The sequence below is a fragment of the Pteropus alecto genome, unplaced genomic scaffold (assembly GCF_000325575.1).
Source record: "Pteropus alecto unplaced genomic scaffold, ASM32557v1 scaffold95, whole genome shotgun sequence".
NCBI lineage: Eukaryota > Metazoa > Chordata > Mammalia > Chiroptera > Pteropodidae > Pteropus > Pteropus alecto.
The window spans coordinates 18,984,445-19,003,764 of record NW_006441071.1 but is presented as its reverse complement, the minus strand read 5'-3'; the positions used below and the strand labels follow the sequence as shown (position 1 = coordinate 19,003,764).

The following is a 19,320-nucleotide window of genomic DNA, read 5'->3' as shown; positions in this document are numbered from 1 at the left end:
TACTAATCATTTTAGTGGAAACTGTAGTCAAAGAAAAACACAGGTTGTACCCATAAACAATACTTACTAACAAAGGAGACAGTAGTACACTTTTTTAAATGTTACAAAATTTGTAATTTTTTACAATGAAAAATACAAAAGGAAAGAAAAGTAATTAAAAGATAAAAAATGTTCACTGCATATTTAAGGATGAAATCAGGGGAAAAAAATCTGAAGTGTTAAATAGACCACCATAAAGAGTAGAAAATATTATTTTGAAAACAGCACTGATTTGGGAAAAAGAAGACCTAGATTCTAGCCCAGCTTCAATATCTTTTCTATACAATCTTTGAAAGTCACTTTAACTTCTTTGAATCTCATTCTTATAATGAATACTAAAAGTACTGGTACCTTAGCATGAACAAAGACAGTGCCACCACATTGTATTAGTAATCACCATATTCATCACTTTCACAAACTCACAGTTAAAAAGCAAAAATAAAAATCCCATATACTTTTAAGTGACATCATTATGGTAGCAGCATGACTTTTTATATTGTATAATAAAACATATCAACATTTGGAAGATCTGTATAACTCAGTGAACTAATATTTTCTAAATGAGCAAATGGAAAATCATCCATAAGTGAAAGATCCATCCCAAGTACAAGACAGACCAGTTTAGCTTAACAGCATATAAAGTGTTCATTGATGTGGTTTCAGATTCTACATTGTAACTAACCTTTAGGAAACTGCCACTTGTTGAAATTTGATATAGTATCAAAGATGAATTTCTAAAATTATCTGGAAAAGACTATTAAAATTTACATTTATTCCTTTTAAAGTTTACTCTTTCCTTTTCCTTCTACTAGCTGGACACTAAAGACATTTGTAAAAATGTAAAACAATGCCATTTGTCTAATAATTTTGTTTTGAAAGTTATTTTTCATAAAATGTTATTAATATTAACACTTAATGGGCCTATGTTGTTTATATTCATATTATTTATTAAATAATTATTTTTAAAATGTCAGTTTGCAAATATAATACAATAGATATCAACAGATATAATCCTGCTATAACTTTTCTGGCACTACCTTCATTTCCTTGTTATATTATTACACTTTAACCTTTATCATAATTCAGCTCCACTGATAATAATACTCTCACATATGTGATGACTAGGTGCTTTTGTAAACAGTGAGCTGTGGTACTCCACCCTTGGTGTACAAATAACAGAAACTTAACATCAACAGAGTTCCATAAGTCACACTTCCTCCAGTGGCTCTAAGTAATCTGTGCTAATGTAGAAAGATTCTGTAACTATACTAAGGAATTACATCATATGCTACCTTGAAAATGCTTTTAAAGAAACACTATCCCCAAATTCCAAAAACTGAGAAGTTACAATTCACATCCCTGTGTCCCTAAATGATATGTTTGAAAATAAGTAGAAGGATCACTCTATCTCTTCTTATTGTAGCAGTATATTTTATTAGATTAATTCTTAAAAAGAACACAAAATATTTACCACTGACCAAAAGTACTTTAGAAAAAAAAAGAGAAAAATCACAATTATTACACTTTAAGGCAGGCAATTTTAAATCAAAGCTTGCTGTATCAATCTTAATGTCAAAAAATAGGATTCATGCACTGTTGAACAATTGAGAAAATAAAACTCCACTTTTACCTTTAAATATTAAAGGACAAGGTCCCAGGCAAGAATAAAGCCAGAGTTAACAGTCACCACACACTACAACATGACAAGAAAAGAACCACCTATGACTAAAACTCCACTCCAGCACATCTTACTACTCCTGGAATGTGGTGACATGACTCTCATATCACTGATTAATCATCAGAGATTCAACCTATTATAAGAAATGCTGGAGTTGAAGAGCATAACAAAAGAAGACAAAGCATATAGTTTATTTATCATACACTGGTATACGTGGAGAGTACTGATAATATTGCAGTATATAACAATGTTTACCTTTGTTTGATAAAAGAACAAAAAATAATAATGGTCAACCCACTTTTTAAAGCATAGATAGTTGACCACTTAACATATATTATCAGTCTTGTTTTCTCTTCATTAAATGTATATTCAAAGTATACAGAAAATTTTTTTCACAAGCAACATTGATTAATGTTATAGATCACCACATGCCTGTCCTCTTTTTATACAAAGTTTTTTTTCTAATCTAACCAAATTGGCCAAGCTAAGAAGACCTTCAAGATAATCTTGTATAAACCATCAATCCTTTTTTTTTTTTTTTTTAAAGTTTATCTATCTATCTATCTACCTACCTACCTACCTAATTTATTTTTTGGTGTTGGTAAAAAAAAATAACATAAAATTTGCCGTCTTAATTATTTTACTTTTTATTTTTAAAATTATTTTATTATTATTATTTATGCCTACAGCACCTGGTCTTCCTAGGTGGTCTCCCACCCAAGTACTAACCAGGCCCGACCCTGCTCAGCTTCCGAGATCAGACATCAGGCTTGTTCAGGGTGGCATGGCCACAGACCATGGACCGTGGCTCCACTGGGGCGCAAACCCAGGATCTTCTGCGTACACAAACAAAGCAGACATGCTAACCACTACACTATGGAACCACATCTGCCATCTTAATCATTTTAAAGTGTACAGTACAGTAGTGTTAAGCACATTTACACTGTTGTACAACCAATCTCCAGAACTCTCACCACAAAAGTTTGAAACTCTGTACCCATTAAACAACCCGCCTTGTCCCCTTCTGCCAGCCCTTGGTAACCACTATTCTACTTTCCGTTGCTATAAATTTGACTATTTTAGATAACCTAATATAAATGGAATCATACAGTATTTCTCTTTTTGCAACTGGCTTATTTCACTAAGCATAATGTCTTAAAGGCTCATCCATATTGTAGCCTGTGACAGAATTTCCTCCCTTTTTAAGGCTAAATATATATATACGATATTCCATTGTCTACATACTACTGTGGCAGTCAGTGAGAATAAAAATTAAGAGGCAATACATTTTAAAATTATCAGTCAGGAAGTGCTAAATACATGGATGTGAGAACCAGACCCTCAGGGGGAGTGACTTTGTTTAACGAAAAGATTTAATGAAAAGCAAAGTGTTTTATGCATAAAGCCCCCACACGTCATCAAAATGTTAGGCCAGATGACCCTAGTGCAATGTTGGTTCCAAGGCATGTTACTACACCAGTTACTCCTCTCTTCACTTGAATTATTTTTAGGATGAAATCTACTTTCAATCAACATTCTTCTTGTGGCATTTAAGGCCTGGGCTCCCTTCTCCTCATTCAGGACAGTTTTCTTTTGGCCTGTTGTGTTCAACAGACTTCTGGGTAAGCTTTTATTTTTGTCAAGAAGTCTACAGCTGAAAAGTCTGAAAACCAATGACCTAAGATATATATAACATTTCAGTGGCTTGGCCCTATGAGTATCTATTTATTTTGTACACACCAGGGTTTCTCAACCAAGACACTATTGACATGTTGGGCTGGATAGATCTTTGCGGTGGGGGCTGTCCTATGTACTATAGGATGTTTAGCAGCATCCCTGGCCTCTACCCACTATATACCAGTACCATCCCTCCCAGATCTTCTAGTCATGATGATCGAAACTGTCTCTAGATATTCCCGAATGTCCCCTGTGGGGCGAAATCCTCCCTTCCCAGTTGAGAGCTGCAGATATAGAGGACTTAACAGGTCCAATTCTAACCTCAGACTCCAATCTGTTCGTGGCCTGTTGCTGTTGATATCAGTTTCCCCTTTCTCTTTTATTACTATAACAATATTAAACATGAGCTCACTGTATTACTGGTGAATTTTTCTTTCATGGGTAGGAGGAGAAAAGAAGCAGGATAGAGATTCTAATACAAATTCAGGTATTTGCCTACCACACTTCCAAATTAATAGGAAAAAAAGATTGCATAGTTACCTGAAATACAAGACATAAGAAGTTTCTAAGTACCAGCTTAGGCATTTCAATATCTAAATGTAAAATCTATTGTGTAGATACATGTATATATATATAAAAAAAGCAGGATATAGTCATATAAATCCCAACAAAAGACAAATTTAATTTATAAGCAATTAGCTTGAAAAAAACATTTAAAATTTCAAAACAATTTATGCTACCATCAGCATCTTTCATCAATGGATTTAAAACTCTTACAATGTTGGTCAAGTTTTAATATGCAGAAAAAGCAAAGTGGCTATAGATGAGTTATTCTTTCTATAAGATTCTCAATTTTGGATTAGAGTTTGAAAGCTAGACTTTTCAAAATGCCTAATGTGTCACATATTCAGTATAATCTCAAATCCCTGATGTTCTAGGCCAGGTATGAGACCTCGTAAGTAACATGTTCAGACCACATTTTAACTAGCAGTTTCTTAGTGTCTCATTATTCACCATTTGTTTTACATTAGCTTAGGCTTCTTTATTCCTAGAGATTTTCCTTTAGGCATTAATGTCTTATTATCTGTATTTTGGGAATTATACAATATTTTATTTCCCTTGTTTGCATTTATTATGAACAATTCTATGGCTAACCACATCTGCCTCAGGGTGATGTGGAATAGCAGCGCCTGACGTCCTCTGAGCCCTCATCTCACTGACTCAACTGAGGTCTCTCAAAGGCCTCTGGGTTACACTGTACTATCCAGGTAGCGGCAACATCACCATGAACTTCCCTGACTTCAAGAACTTCAATGATTCTAAGACAGGACACAGTTGCTGACCTTTAGGTCCACGTGTTCACACCTAACCATTCTTAAAGGTTGTTGTGCTGTAAGTTTTCTGGAACTATATATAAGATTTGCTATTAACACTGTCTCTTTTTATTTTTAAGTGAGTCTTTGTTTCCTTCTTAAGAAAATATTTGTTCTTCCAGGATTTAAAGTATACAAATGCTTCTGGAGCTGTAAAATATTAAGACCATATACAGAAAGATGTAAAATCCAAGAGCTGTCTGAAATAATTAAGTTCAGAAATTTTACAGCAAATCATAGCATCTGAAAATTTGTAATAATCAACATTATCTTTTAAATACTAGAATACTCATAATGAAGATAAACATAAGATGCAGCACATACAAAAGAAACTAATATTAAAATAATGGATAAGGCAGGAATGTTTTTAAGTAATTTTGTTTGTTATAATACTAATCTATTAAAACTCTATGGCTATGTAAATACTTATTACCTATATTTCAAATTCTTTTAGGAAATAATGCTACCAAGAGAAAAATGGAGACTGGTGATGAAATCTGAAAATACCTTTACAGAAAGACTTGCTAAAATATTCAGAAAGCTACAAACCTTATATTAGGCAGGCCTATTAACTAAAACTACATGGTTTATTAGCATAATCAGCATCTAATTTTTATGGTAGAGACTACAGTTAACTCATTCACGGAAATCTAGTATTGGACATAAACAGTAGCCAAATTTCCCCACTAGTAATTTGGGCCAGTGAGCATAAAAATTATCAGATTTGTTTAAAATTGTTTTCTTTATGGAGGAATGCTAGAGAACATGAAAAAGACTCAAAGATAGAGAGAAACTTAAAGGAGTCAACTATACCTATAATAAATAACTAAAAAAATTCTGCTATAAAAGTGTAATACAAAAAAAAAAAATCTAAATAGCTAATCTATCCTTCCTTGAGGCTTTTACCTTTCGGTATTAAAAAAGAAGCAAAGTGAAATAAACCACCCAAAATAAAAAATTCAAAACTGTTAAATATTCTCGAGAAAACAAATTACCCTATAGCTTGACTTACAGATTTGTAAAATGTCTGATATCATTTTTCAGTAAAAATTAACAGCAAAGGTTCTCTCATATTTATTATTTAGGCAACCTTCCAAACTTTAAGTAAAATTTTCTCCCATAAAAGAAGAGGGAATATATTTAAGGAAGATGCCACCACAGAATAGCTAAAAGGAAAATAAAGCAACAGTGAACAAATATGTGTTCTAAATAGCTATACTATATAGACTACCAACTTAAACTCATAATGTAAAAGCACTATCACATATATTAATGCTAAATTTTATATTTGGAATTATCACTTTTCTCTTTTAGGCAGCAATCAACCTCTAATATGGTCCTTATTCAGCTGAGCTAAAGAATATAAGGGAGCAGGACCAGGATGTATATTCATAAGGCAGATAAAAGAATCCCAGAATTATAGAAAAACGGTGAGGAACAGAGGGATGAGAAACAAAGTCCAGTATCTTTTCATTTAGACTCAAATATTCAAAGGGATAAAATTAAAAGTTACCAACCTAGTGATTTATTTATGATCATCTAAGCCTTTTCAGTAATCTTCATGGGTTGAATTAAAAAGTCAGACACCCCTTTTAAGATCTCCTTGGTAAAGATGATCCATAGTAAATACTGTTGCCTCATAAATGGAAGGTGGACTTTTACAAAATAAACTTCTTCTCTGCCCTAACCCACCTGTTATGAACAAGATTCTATAAAAAATGGTGCATTATTTATTTATGAAAGAATGAGACAGGGAATGATGAATCCACTTTTTCAATCTATTTGCCTTCACAAAGCAAGACTCAGCATGTAAGATGAAATTCTACATGAAAGAATGAAATTTTTTTCTCTATTTACTTTAATATTTACTTAGGTAATTTTGAAAATCGGAGAATGAAATAAAAAGCTATGATATATATAATACTGGTAAGGTAATTAAAAAACTTAACTCACCATTTTTTAGGCTTTGACAATGGTTTGTATTTGCTGTATTTTACTCGCCATTCAAGAACTTCTTTACAGCGCTGACACACTCCATCGTGAAGTTTTGCATTAATTTTCTTAAAAACAAACAGAAAAGCGAATTGAGAATTTCACCTGAGCCAGCATTGCAAACCCCATGAAAAAGGCACGAGAAAGTTTTTTTAAAATGGTAACCTAACTTTAATCTGTGTAACATTTTATAATATACTATGTATTTTTATATACATTACTCAATTTGGTTCTTTACAAAAGCAAAGATTTTGAGTGTATCAGTAAGAATCTTACTGATACACTCAGAATCATCTAGGAAACTGTTTAATTTCCTGGCAGGCGTATTTTTTTTTTTTTTTTACTGCATGAAATACAATGGATTTATTTAATTGATTGTATTTGAGTGTCCAACACTCCCTCCTCCCCAAGACCGGAGTATTTTGAGAAAGTCCTTACCACTAATTCTGATGTGTACACATGTTAAAACTCAAACTGTACAGTTAAGGTATGTGCATTTTACTGTACGTAAATTATACCTCAATAAAAATGTAATAATAAAGAAGAAAACTTAATTCATATTTGAAGACTACTTTTTGACAATTCAAATCTTACCACTGAAAAATGAGAAATTAAACTTAGAAATTAAAAGTCCTGAATGTCAGTCTGTGGGAGAGAGCAGACTATGAAACGAGAAAGGAATGCCAGGGAGAAGCAGCTCCAAGCAAGAAGGCATTTAATTATTCAATTTAATCCATTTGTATTCTCATGTAAAGAAAAATGTTTTAGAAAAGTTACCTTGCTAATCCGGTTTCTTCAAAACAGAAAATAAATATGTTCATGTAAATGCCTGTGGTGGGCAAAAGGGCTTTATGATAGGAAAAAAAACTTTTATTATAACTTCCTTCCCAAAATGTGTTGGGAATTAAGGAGGAGGGGGAATTTTTAAATGTGTCATGTGTTTGCCACAATAGTTTTATATTTCATGACATATTCATTTGACTCAGGATGTAGATTATATATTTTCACTAAGTACTCTGAGAATTATCTAATTTACTTGCCCATGGAAGCCTGGTCTTTGCTTATTGTTAGTATAATGAATTCAGGACATTTTAAGTTTTCTTTGCTTCCTTTGTTTGTTTCTCTCTCTCTTTTTTTTTTTTTAATTTCTCAAGAGGAAAAAGAAAAGCATCACAAAAGACGCGTATTCTTTGGAACGTTATTTGATACTGAGTTAAAAAACACAATGTTTAGAGATTATCTGAAACAAAACTTTTGAACAGTGCTTGATATTCTTTAAAGTTCTAAACAAGAAAGCAAAATAATGTCACAAAACATTTATTCAAAGAGAAATATTTCAAGGATATTTTCAAACCACCATAAATTAAGCTGTGAATATATTACATTTGAATCTAACTCTGTGCTGAAAAACATAATTCTGTTACTTATGAATTGTGTATGAGTATTTCTTTTTTCCTGACCTATATGGAGAGTCCCCAGGAAAATAAACTTTGCATGCTGCTGTATCTCTTCTTACTGTGGTATGCTAACTGTTGCCAGACAGAAGGAAATCTGTGCCTAATATGAAACTCCTTATCAATCACGGTACTTAGTTTGCTAAGACATACTCAGGACTAAAGTTCACATTACATCATTTGTTCTCACTGGCCTCTGTCACCTAGAATATCTTACTAAAAGCGTTATTTACATTTCATAACTCTAACAATAATGGGAACGAGCTAATGACTTGACCTAAGATTACAATATGAATATTATATAAACTTTCTAATTAGAATATTCTTAGAATGCAGAACATTTCATTACCTGCAATTTTATTATATGTAACACTCTGCTTATTAACTAGGAAGCATTATTTGGTTTCTTGTTTATTTCTGTATCTAATCTCTGGCCAGTTTATCTTGATTTACAAAGCTGCACATAGTTTTGAAACTGGTTTATTTAGGGTGGATCAACAGTAGAACAAAACAGGTCTTTGTGGGAACTTGTCCTATGAGTGATGTGTGAAGCAGTATAAATGGAGATGTTGTACAGAGCTCACATGACTAACAGGCACTACCACAAAATTAAACTTGATTTTCATGTGGTAAGAAATGAATGACAGTAAGAATGAGAATAGCACTTTCACTTAAAAATAGTTGCACAAAGAACGAAAACTGTACCCCTTGTTTTGCTATATTTTGACGAACTAGAAAAAGTGAATTCCGAGGACGTGAGCAATGAAAGTTAAGTTCTAGTTCTAGGAATCATTCTGCTTGGGGCAAAGGAGATGGTGATCCTACCTTACACCTATGATGTTTACAACTAACCTTGTAAAATTGGCAACAATTTTAGCATGTTCCTCATGGTAGGAGATCATAGGTTATTAAAGTTAAGATTTAAGCATGTCCAAATATAAAATCAAAACTTAGTTTTATAAGTACAAAAGCCTTTAAATATCATTTAATTTAACAAGATTCTTTACAGATCTTTAAAGGGAAAAAACCGTCAGTGTAAGATTCCACTGAACTTAGGAGACTTAAAGAAGAAAATCTTATTTATTAAGTGAATATATTTTTTAAAAAGTTAGAATAAACTTAAGATGTATCAAATGATACTCCTACTTAATTTATACATAGAGTCTTAAAATTGTCTTAGCCACCATTAATTCATACATATTTTATAGTAAATGTTGTTATCCCTGCTTTAAACATTCTGCTGTCAGACAATGTGTCTTTGGTAATATAACATGGCAATCCCAAAAAGAAGGTGGGTGAGGACTTCAACTCTCAAGAAGGTAGCAAGAGCAAATTATAAATATAACATCTGTATCAACATGCTGATGCTGAAAAATATTTGATAAAAATATAAAGTATCATTTATATCAACAGAAGGATGATACTGTTGTGTGTGGGGGGATTTGAATACCATTCAAGAGCAACTGATATAATTTTTCATTAGGATTTTTGGTACATGGTAATTCTTTCAGAAATGCTAAAGTAAAACAACATATTTTACTTCCCTTCATTAATTAAAAAATAGATTTAAAAAATGAAATTCTCAAGGAAAATGCCAATTACAACTACTGTTGTAAATCCACTTCCATGGAATGGTCTTGTTCCTTCCCCTGTGTATTTTCCCTCCCCACAAAAATAAGGTATTTTATATCTTATTTAATTATATTAAAAACATATCTTTTAAGATTTTCTAGTAACAGTCCATTAATATAAATTTAATTAGAGGATAAAAGATCTCTGGATTTGGGAGTGAGAACTTATATGACTAATAACAATTATATGAAAATCTGTCTTGTAGAGGTCGTGACTTTCAAATCATAAACTACTTTAAGTCTTTTAAATAAGTCTAGCACATTACTGGGCATAAAGTATCTTACAAAATAAATACAAGCAAAAAACAATGAGGGAATCAGATCGAGGGGGAAAAGAAGGTAGGTAAATTACAAAGCGGTCAGGAGTGCTGCTGGGAAGTACACTAGCTAAAGATGGGCCACAAGGTGAGATTTGAGCTTTTTAGCAGCCAGGAAAACAGAAGCTCTGCTCCCTTCCTACCTGATTCAATGTCTGTAACATGCTAAAATCCAGTTTCTCAAAAACAGCACAACTATTCTTGCTATTTAAACGCAAAGTTTCTTCTTTACCAAAAAGGATACCATTTGATATAGTAAGTAATGATCCCAAAAATATCCTTACAGTACATAGCATTTTCACAGAACTATTTTCTACCTGGGTTCTCAAAGTATGCTGGTGTTATATAATGCTAAACACAGTGTGGTTAAAAAAAATAAAGTTATTCTCAGGGATGCAATGTAGGTACAGATGCCTGATATTCATAGGATCTATAGAAATACACTGCATATCACAAGGCTATCTTCCATAAATAGTACTCAATTGAGTTCTAAAAACATTCACCTCTAATACAAAAATTTTCAAACATGCAGAAAAAAGTTAAAACAATAATATTAATACATAGCCATATACACACTGTCTAGAGACAACTGTTAATATTTTTACCTATTTGCTTTTTATACATGTATACTTAAGTTGCAGACATGAAGACACTTCACCTCTTTATCATATATATCCTAGAAACAGACTTTCTCCTACTTAACTACAATATTATTACTGCACCTCAGAAAAATGAAAAATAATTCTTAAGGTCATTGAATGTTACCAGTCTACATTAAACTTCCCTCAACTGCTTCTCTTACCTCCCAAATCAGTATTCAGGTACTGTTTGTTCTCTTTTTATCTAGAAGGGTCTCCTCTATTACATGGATGTTTTTGAAAATACCAGGTAAACTGTCTTCAAGAATATCCCAGGCTGTGAATGTCTGATTGTTTTCTAATGGTATAATTTAACTCATTGCTTTATCTCCTGTTTTTCCATAAAGTGGAAGTTATATTTAAAGCCTTGATTAGATCCATGTTTATTTTATTTTATTTTTTTTGACAAGAATAGTTCATATGTGCTGTTGCTGTGGACTTCGTATTACTCCAAGTCAGGAAGCATAAACTGTCCAGTTCTCGCCTAGTCAGCAATGCAAAGTGTGACTGATCACTTGGTTAAAGTGGTGACTGCCCAGATCTCTTCGATTATATAAAGATTAGCAATAATCTATGGGGGTCATGTCAACATACTATTCCACAATAACATTTCACTTCATGGTTTTAGCATCCATTCAAGATCTTTTGCCTGAATAAATCATTTTAAATAACTTTATCATAACTTTATCATTCTTTCTACATTAATTTTTTTTTAAAAAGGTTGCCAGCTAAAGTCAGTTTTGAGGTATAATCTATATATAGCAAAAATTCATCCATTTTAGGTATATAGTTCTATGAATCTGACAACCAAAATATAGAACATTTCCACCACTCTAAAAAGTTCCCTCATGCCCCCTTGTTGCCAATCCCCTCTACCACTCCCCAGGCAACACTGATTTTTAAAATCTGCTCCTATTGTTTTGTCTTTTCCAGAATGTCACATAAATGGAATGATAAAGTAAATAACTATTTGAAGAGCTCATTCCTTTTTATTGAATGGTATTCCATTGTGCTCTAATGTTTATGAAGTCACCATTTGAAGGACATTCTGAATTGTTTCTAGTTTGAGGTACTAATAAATATTTGCATACAAGAACTGACATCTTAACAATATCATGTGGATAGATTTTATTTCTCTTGAGTTAATATCTAAGAATGATATTGTTGAGTTACATTATTGTTTTATGCTTAAATTTATAAGAAATTAAGTTTTTCGAAGTGGCTGTATCATTTTGCATTCAAATTAGCCATATATAAAGATCCAGTTTTTCTGTACCCTTTCTAGTGCCTGAAATTATGTTTTTATTTTAGCCATTCAAAAAGGTGTGTAGTGTTCTCATTATAGTTTTAATTTGCATTGCCCTAATAATAATATTGAACATCTTTTCACACGCTTGTTTGTTATCATGTATTTTCTTTAGTGAGGGTCTATTTAAATCTTTTGCCCATTTTTTAATTGAGTTGTTCCTTTTCTTATTATTGACATGTGAGGGTTCTCTATGTATTCTGGATACCAGGCCTTTATTGATACATATTTTGCAAATATATTTTCCCAATCAATATTTCTAATTTCATTATCTTAGTAGTGTCTTTCTAATAAAAGACCTATTTAATTTAATGAAGAACAATTTTTCAATTATTTCTTTTATGGATCAGGCTTTTTGTGTCAAATCTAAGAAATCTTTGAAGAATCATGAAAATTTTTACCTATTTTTTTTTCTGGAAGATCAGTAATTTTAGTTTTTACATTTAGTGTATATAATGATCCATTTTGAGTTAATTTTTATAGATGGTGTGGTGATAGAGTGTCTTTTTAAAATGTATATAGATGTCCAAGTTCCAGCACGATTGAACTGCATTTGTAATTTGTCAAAAGTTAAGTAGCTGTAGGTCTATTTCTGAACTCAATATTCTATCACATTAAATCTATACATCTACTCTTTCACCAGTAACACCTTGTCTAGATTACCGAAGCTTTACGGTTTTGAAAACAGTACTGTACGTCTTCCAACTCTATTCTTTTTTAAAATTGTTTTGGCTATTCTAGTTCCTTTACTTTTCTGTATACATTTTAGAATTTCAACAAAAAAAGCCTGCTATGATTGTGATTAGGATTATATTGAAACTATATAAATTTGGGAAAGAACTGGCATCTTAACAATATTCAATCTTCTGATCCACGAACACTGCACGTTCCTGGATAAACCCCACTTGTCTGTGACGTACTGTCTTTTTTATTTATTGGTGAATGCAATATGCTAATATTTTGTTGTTGATTTTTGTGTCTAAGTCCAATGAGGGATGTTGGTCCACAGTTGTTTTGTTTTTTTTCTTAAAATGTTTTTGTCTGGTTTTGGTTGCTTGAGAATTCATGTGTATGGATTAAAAGGACTTAAAACAGGAGTAAAGATGTTATATATCTTAGAAGAATACTAGAATATTACAAATCTGTAGCGTAAGCCCAAATCCACATTTTTAAGTGTTTCAAAATACATTTACATGTTTAAAGTTGTTTTTTGTCACAAACTCAGAAAATATTTAGCCTAACTAGATGGAGCTCAATTTCTTATAGGTTAACCTTTGGTTTGATCATATTCAGAGAACACTTTTAGGAATCAAATATATAGTGAATAATTATAAGTGGGGCAAAGGAGAGAGCAGAGTTCAAACTTTACAGAGAAATCTCTTTTGTATTCTGTCCAGAAGTCTGTGAACTTTGTTCATCTCCCTACTACTTGGGTTTGCAACTAGTTCTTTCCCTTTAATTCTTTTTTTTCCCACTGTGTATTAACAGTGATACATTACATTGCATGATTTTCTTATAATAAGAATGTATTACTTTGCAGATGAAAAATAAATTTAATGATCAATTTTATATATTTAAAACAATTTGAGCATTTATATATAAATGTTCACATAATAGAAATTTTATAAAAATACATATAAAAAAATACAAGTCTCATCACTGAGATTCTATACTCCTAGCATTTCAAGCACACATATTTACAGAAATTTGCATTTTTTTTCTGTACATTATAATTGTACCTTTCTTCAACCAAGTACATAATTATTCGGATGTTGAAGCAGATGTTTCCTAATATTATCTATAAAAATTTGCTTTGCTTTCTTATCCAGTCAGTTAAAATTTTAGAAAGAACAAAAGACATTGTCATTTTCCTTTTCAAAGAGGGAATTAAAAAGTATTCTTGCTATGATCAACTTAATATCACATTTACTATAAATGGAATACCACTACTATATGATCCAAGATATCAATATTGAGTTCTCTTCACTTAAAACTTTCAAACTTACAGACTCTTTTAATAATGTGATAAGGCGCAATAGTTTAAATGTCTATTATATACGCTCAGAAATACCTTATTTGCAAAAATTCCTAAGTCTTACTATTTTTATGTATTTTGTTATTTCACAAAATGAGCTAGTCATATAAATTGCTCAGAAATACTTTTGAAGTTAGTTCTAGTAGTAAAATTGATTTTATTGTCATTTAAGGAAAAATATAAAACCAAAGTTACTATGGGCCTAGTTCTTTTTAGGGAACCACATGTGTTCAGTGTAGTTAATTAGATTAGCTATCAACATATATAAAAATTTCAGCCCAAGTCTCCTTTAAGCAAAATATTACTCCAGTGTTCTAAAATACCTGATACACCCAGAGGCTTAAAACAGTAAAATATTGCTGGTTAAAATAGAATTGCTTCCCAATTCTGATTGGGAAGGCGCTCACTAATCAAACTAACCTCAGAGATGCCTAAGACAGATGGTTGAATCTAGTCTTTTGTGATTTAGTTTCTACCTCCACCTACTCTCAATCTCTAATTACAGCTCTCTAAAACAGTTTTTCTTGGGGGAAGTAGGTTTTTGAGATTTAAAAATGTAGTATTTAAATTATAAAACCAAAATGTTGTAAATCCTATCCTCTCTTTCAGAAAAAAAATTTTAAATCAGAAATATGAACTTCCCCTTTAAGATGGGACAAGCTTTGATTAAATAAAACTTGTAAAAATAAATACATACATACTTGATATATATATATACATACATCAAAGACATAAATATGAGTAATCAATATTTGATTTTTTTACTATATAAAATTCTTATTAAAAGATACCTAAGCTATTAAGTGAGGTATATTTCTACTGAAATAATTTTCTTCCCTGAAGTCTAATCCATCCTCTTCATATTTACTCTATACGCATTATAAGTCCCTAAAACACCAATATCAAACTGAGAAAGTAAAAATACATACTAGAAATACTCAAAGTGCTCCTCTTGTTCAAAACACTTACAATATAAGCTTTTTCTAGTCAAGATATAATATTTGATTCCCTCTCCCACTTTTTTTTTGTTGTTGTTATTGCTGGCATCTTTAACAGGCAACATCTGTGAAAATAAACAATTGCATTTTCATCCGAAGACTGAATATAAAATGAGTTCTGATCATCCCAAACAGAGGACTATTCTCTCAATAAGCGGGTAGAGCTATTGTCGATTACAATTATACAGAGAAGGTTTATATAGAAACTACCCAAACTACCTATTGATTTATTTCAGCAGCCAAGCAAACTACCCAGATTTTCATTGACAAACTTAATGCAGACACTTAAATGGAGCCACACCTGCTTACAGGCAGAAACATGTTAGTGCAATTGCATCTTCTGGCAGTAGAGAAATCTATTAAGAAAGCAATTTCTTTTTTCAAAAGTATGTATTACTCATTTACTCTTAAGAAAAATTTTAAATAAGTTGGTACTGTGTATGTTAACAAGAAAATATTTCTGTAAGATTTTAAGAACCAAAACACTGCATCAATAAGTCAATCACACCTTTTAGAACAAAGAGCACTCTGGTATGAAGATTTTTAATTCTCTCCATTTTGTTCTAAGAGGCACAATTCAAAAGGACATGTTATGAATGTTAAATATTTTTACAGAAGGACCAACAATGCAATACTAAAAACAAATTATAAGAAGAACACAGAAGGAATTATCTCCCAACAAGAGAAATTTTGCCTTTCAACAGTTAAAACGCGAGCACTTAGTATTTTAAGATAATGTGCTTTCAATCTGAGGATCTTTGAGCCATCCTACTATTAACTATAGGACATTTTTAATAAATAAGTACTAAAGAACAATTTCTCTAAATGAAAATAAACAGCTTCATTGTCAGAGCAGTTCTATAGGAGGTAAGCCTTTGCTTCCTCAGAATTTTTTGCTGTAAATGGCCAAAATGTCAATGGTTTTATTTAGGAATAATTTTTGTGTTTCATGAAGAAAGACTTACCTTACAAAGAAGGATTGTACCCCTAACTCCATTTGCTCCTTCTCAAGAGTCTTTGCTAATAATTCTTCCTCTTTTTATCCCTTAAAAATATTCATTCCCCAATATTTAATCAACTCACACTCATTCACTGTCTTTGTCTCAGTATCTCTCTTCAACCTAGGTGCCTGTTCAGTGCTCCTTTCTTTTCATACTATTTATTCTTGGTCAACTGAACCTGTATCTATAACCTCAGCAATGAGCTCAGTGAGGATTACATCCAAAACTATGTCTCTCTGCAAGTCCTGATGTCTCAGACTGCATGTAGGATATCCATTTTCCTCCTCAGGGAAATCCCTGATATACCTCAAATCATGGACTAAACAGCAACCACTATCTTAACAATAAAATCTGTTCCTCCTTTGTCCCAAACTTCATCTTTAAAAAGTTTTCTTGTAGGCTCAAGTACCAAAACTCAGGTCACCTTTGACTTTTCCCTGTCCTTTTACCACAACGTCAATACTGACAAAATCAATTTTTCCACAATATCCCCAATTCCGGCTTCTAGTTTATATCCTGCCTCCCGCTTCCTTATATCAGGTCCTCATTTCTGATATGTATTATTGAAGTAGCCTGCCAAATGTAAAATGGATTAGAGAGAAAAGTAAAAAGAAAAAGGGAGACCAAACTGTCAACAGTTATGTTTTAATATCTGTCCATATCCCTCCTCTGGTCGGAAACTTACATATGTTAAGGCACTCCCACGACTGATATTCAGAACTCTCCACAATTTGATCTCTACTTTCTTTTCTGGTCCTATCACCTGTTTTTCCTCCCTATTCATTTAAGCACTCTCAAGTAAATAAATTTGGTAGTACAGAAACTGCACTCTGTCTCCTCCTAAGTCTGTCTACAATGCATCTTCTTTTGTTCTATATTTACGTGTTGAAGTTTAATTCTTCATCCAAATTCCAGCTTTACCTTCTATGCAATTGCCCCAGATCCCTTGTAGTACTTCCCATCTCACTCAATTCAGAAGATACATAAAATACTCACTATGGCCAGGTATATATTTGATACTGAAGATACATCAAATACATAAATATTTGAGGTTTTTGTTTGTTTTTAAAAAAGAGGTAAGGTCCATGTCCTTAAGCTCTTATTGTACTGGAGTATCAGAGATAAACAAAAGATGCTTTGAGATCATCCTCTACTGAAAAAAGTCCAAGTGCCAATGCATAGGGAAGGCTTCATGGAAGCATAAGAAAGTATATGGCCCTTCTGGTAAACTGCAAGCGGTGAGGACCAGCTGAATAACAGGGTATGAGAAGGGAGGCTTGAGCTAAATTATAAGAGAACTTGTTTGCTGAGCTAAAGAATTTAGACTCAAACATGGAAGGGACCTGATTGGATAAGATCCTAAGCAGCAATTAAAGAGGAAAGACAGAGATCAGTAAGGAAGCTGCTATAGTAATCTAGAAATGTTATACAAAAACATTAATTTGGCTGTGGCAGTGGGATAGAAAGATGGGCACAGACATGGGAAATAATAAAGATGAAGAAATTATCTAGATTCAGTAAATGGGTAGAGAAAAGAAGACTGCTATAGTTGGGTCAAAGCCAAGACTCTGAGGAAGAATGACTTTTAAGCCTGTTGTCAAATTCTGGGGTATATAAGACCTAACTGGAAAGCATATTAAAAATCAGATTTTTAGACCCCACACCCTGAGATTGTGATTCAGGAGCTTCTGTTGCACAGACCACACCTTGAGAACCTGTGGTTCAGGGATAGAGGAAGGCTCTGGACCAAAAAAGAGCTCAGACAGGATAGGATAACAACTACTTTCCGTCCCACTTTTCCAAGATAGACCTAAAGGCACAAACCAAGGCAGTATAATCCTTGAGAAGCCAGTCATGTAGACTAGAGTATCAATTTGAGTATCAAATATGGGAGAAGGTAATTACCAGAGTAGTTTCTTGTGTGGTTTGAGGACCAGGTATGTTAGAATGACCTGGGAGGCTTAATAAGCATAGTGATTCCTGGACTGAACTGAAAGATCTACTGACTGAGAATTTCTGGCAACTGGGATCTGCATTTTATTTAACCTTTCAAGATGACTCTTAAGCATGCCAAAGTTTAAGAACCACTACCCTACATAACTACTGCAAGTTTCTAGAGAAAAGAACGTTTCCTACTTCTGAAACTGAGAGTACTATTTTTAAGGAGTTGATATATTTTTCTTTACAAAGTTATAATTATTATAGTTGAAACACCACTGGTTAGTGTAGGTAAGAAATAATAAAATTTATAAAGTATTTTTTGCTTAAAAATCAGCATTCACAGTTAAATATATCATTTCTTCACAACTCCTTGGGAGACAAATAATAGTATACCTTTTTTTTTTACAGATGACGAAACAAATTCAGACAGGTTTTTCAATCTGCCTGATTGATTATACATCTAGAAATATCAGAGCTCAAGACCATGCCCTCTTGACTCCAAATTCCATTATTCTGTCCCACTATTCAATACTGCCTCTATTTTAGAAACTAAATATTTCTAGTTTCACCGCTGACAGCATCACTTCCTTGGGAAGATGCATTCTGATTTCCAACCAAGTGACTTAAAGAAACCTTTGAAACATAGTGTTGAAACTAGACTATTTGCATGCTAATTTAAGAAGCTTTTCTAAGATTCTGTATCAAAAGACACATTCCTAAAATGTAATTTACCCTAGATTTTTCACTCTGTCTAAAGTCCCTTAATTCAGACATAGTTTACACTGGTACAGCACTCTATAGAAACCATCTGTGTTCTACTTCCTCATGGTCAAGGAAAATGTAATGTATATCAGCAGTTTCTAGCCTTTATTCCTATTGCTAGAACTCATGCCAAATCTAAACATATTGAAAGCTAGAAAGTTATTTCTTTGCTCTTTCCTATGTTTTAACCCTGCCTTAGTTATGAGATCAAATGTCAGACCAAATTTCAATTAACTATGAAATCTAAAATCAGGAACATTCTGGGAAATCCAAGTAAGTGCTAGATTAGTGATTCTGAGCCTTCTTTCTGCCTCTACTATTCACATCCCCATGTTACTCTTATCACCAAAAACTGAAAATAATATTGTCTTAATTAACAGGAGAGTAGTAGTATCTGGGGGAAGGACAGAGAAGAGAGATCCTGATACATTCTCTCCTAACAAAGGATGTCTATATCAAAACTAGAGGAGATAGAGCT

The 19,320-nt window shown here is 32.4% G+C and overlaps 1 protein-coding gene and 1 pseudogene across 1 annotated transcript in view; both read right to left on the bottom strand.

Moving 5' to 3' along the window:
* Positions 1–19,320, bottom strand: part of CUNH9orf85 (chromosome unknown C9orf85 homolog) — a 39,984-nt gene that overhangs the window by 8,059 nt on the left and 12,605 nt on the right. Inside the window, exon 2 of the mRNA XM_006918438.3 lies at positions 6,721–6,827. Within this exon, the coding sequence (XP_006918500.1) occupies positions 6,721–6,827 (107 nt within the window). The remainder of the gene's footprint in view (positions 1–6,720; positions 6,828–19,320) is intronic.
* LOC112485107 lies at positions 2,398–2,513 on the bottom strand (annotated as a pseudogene).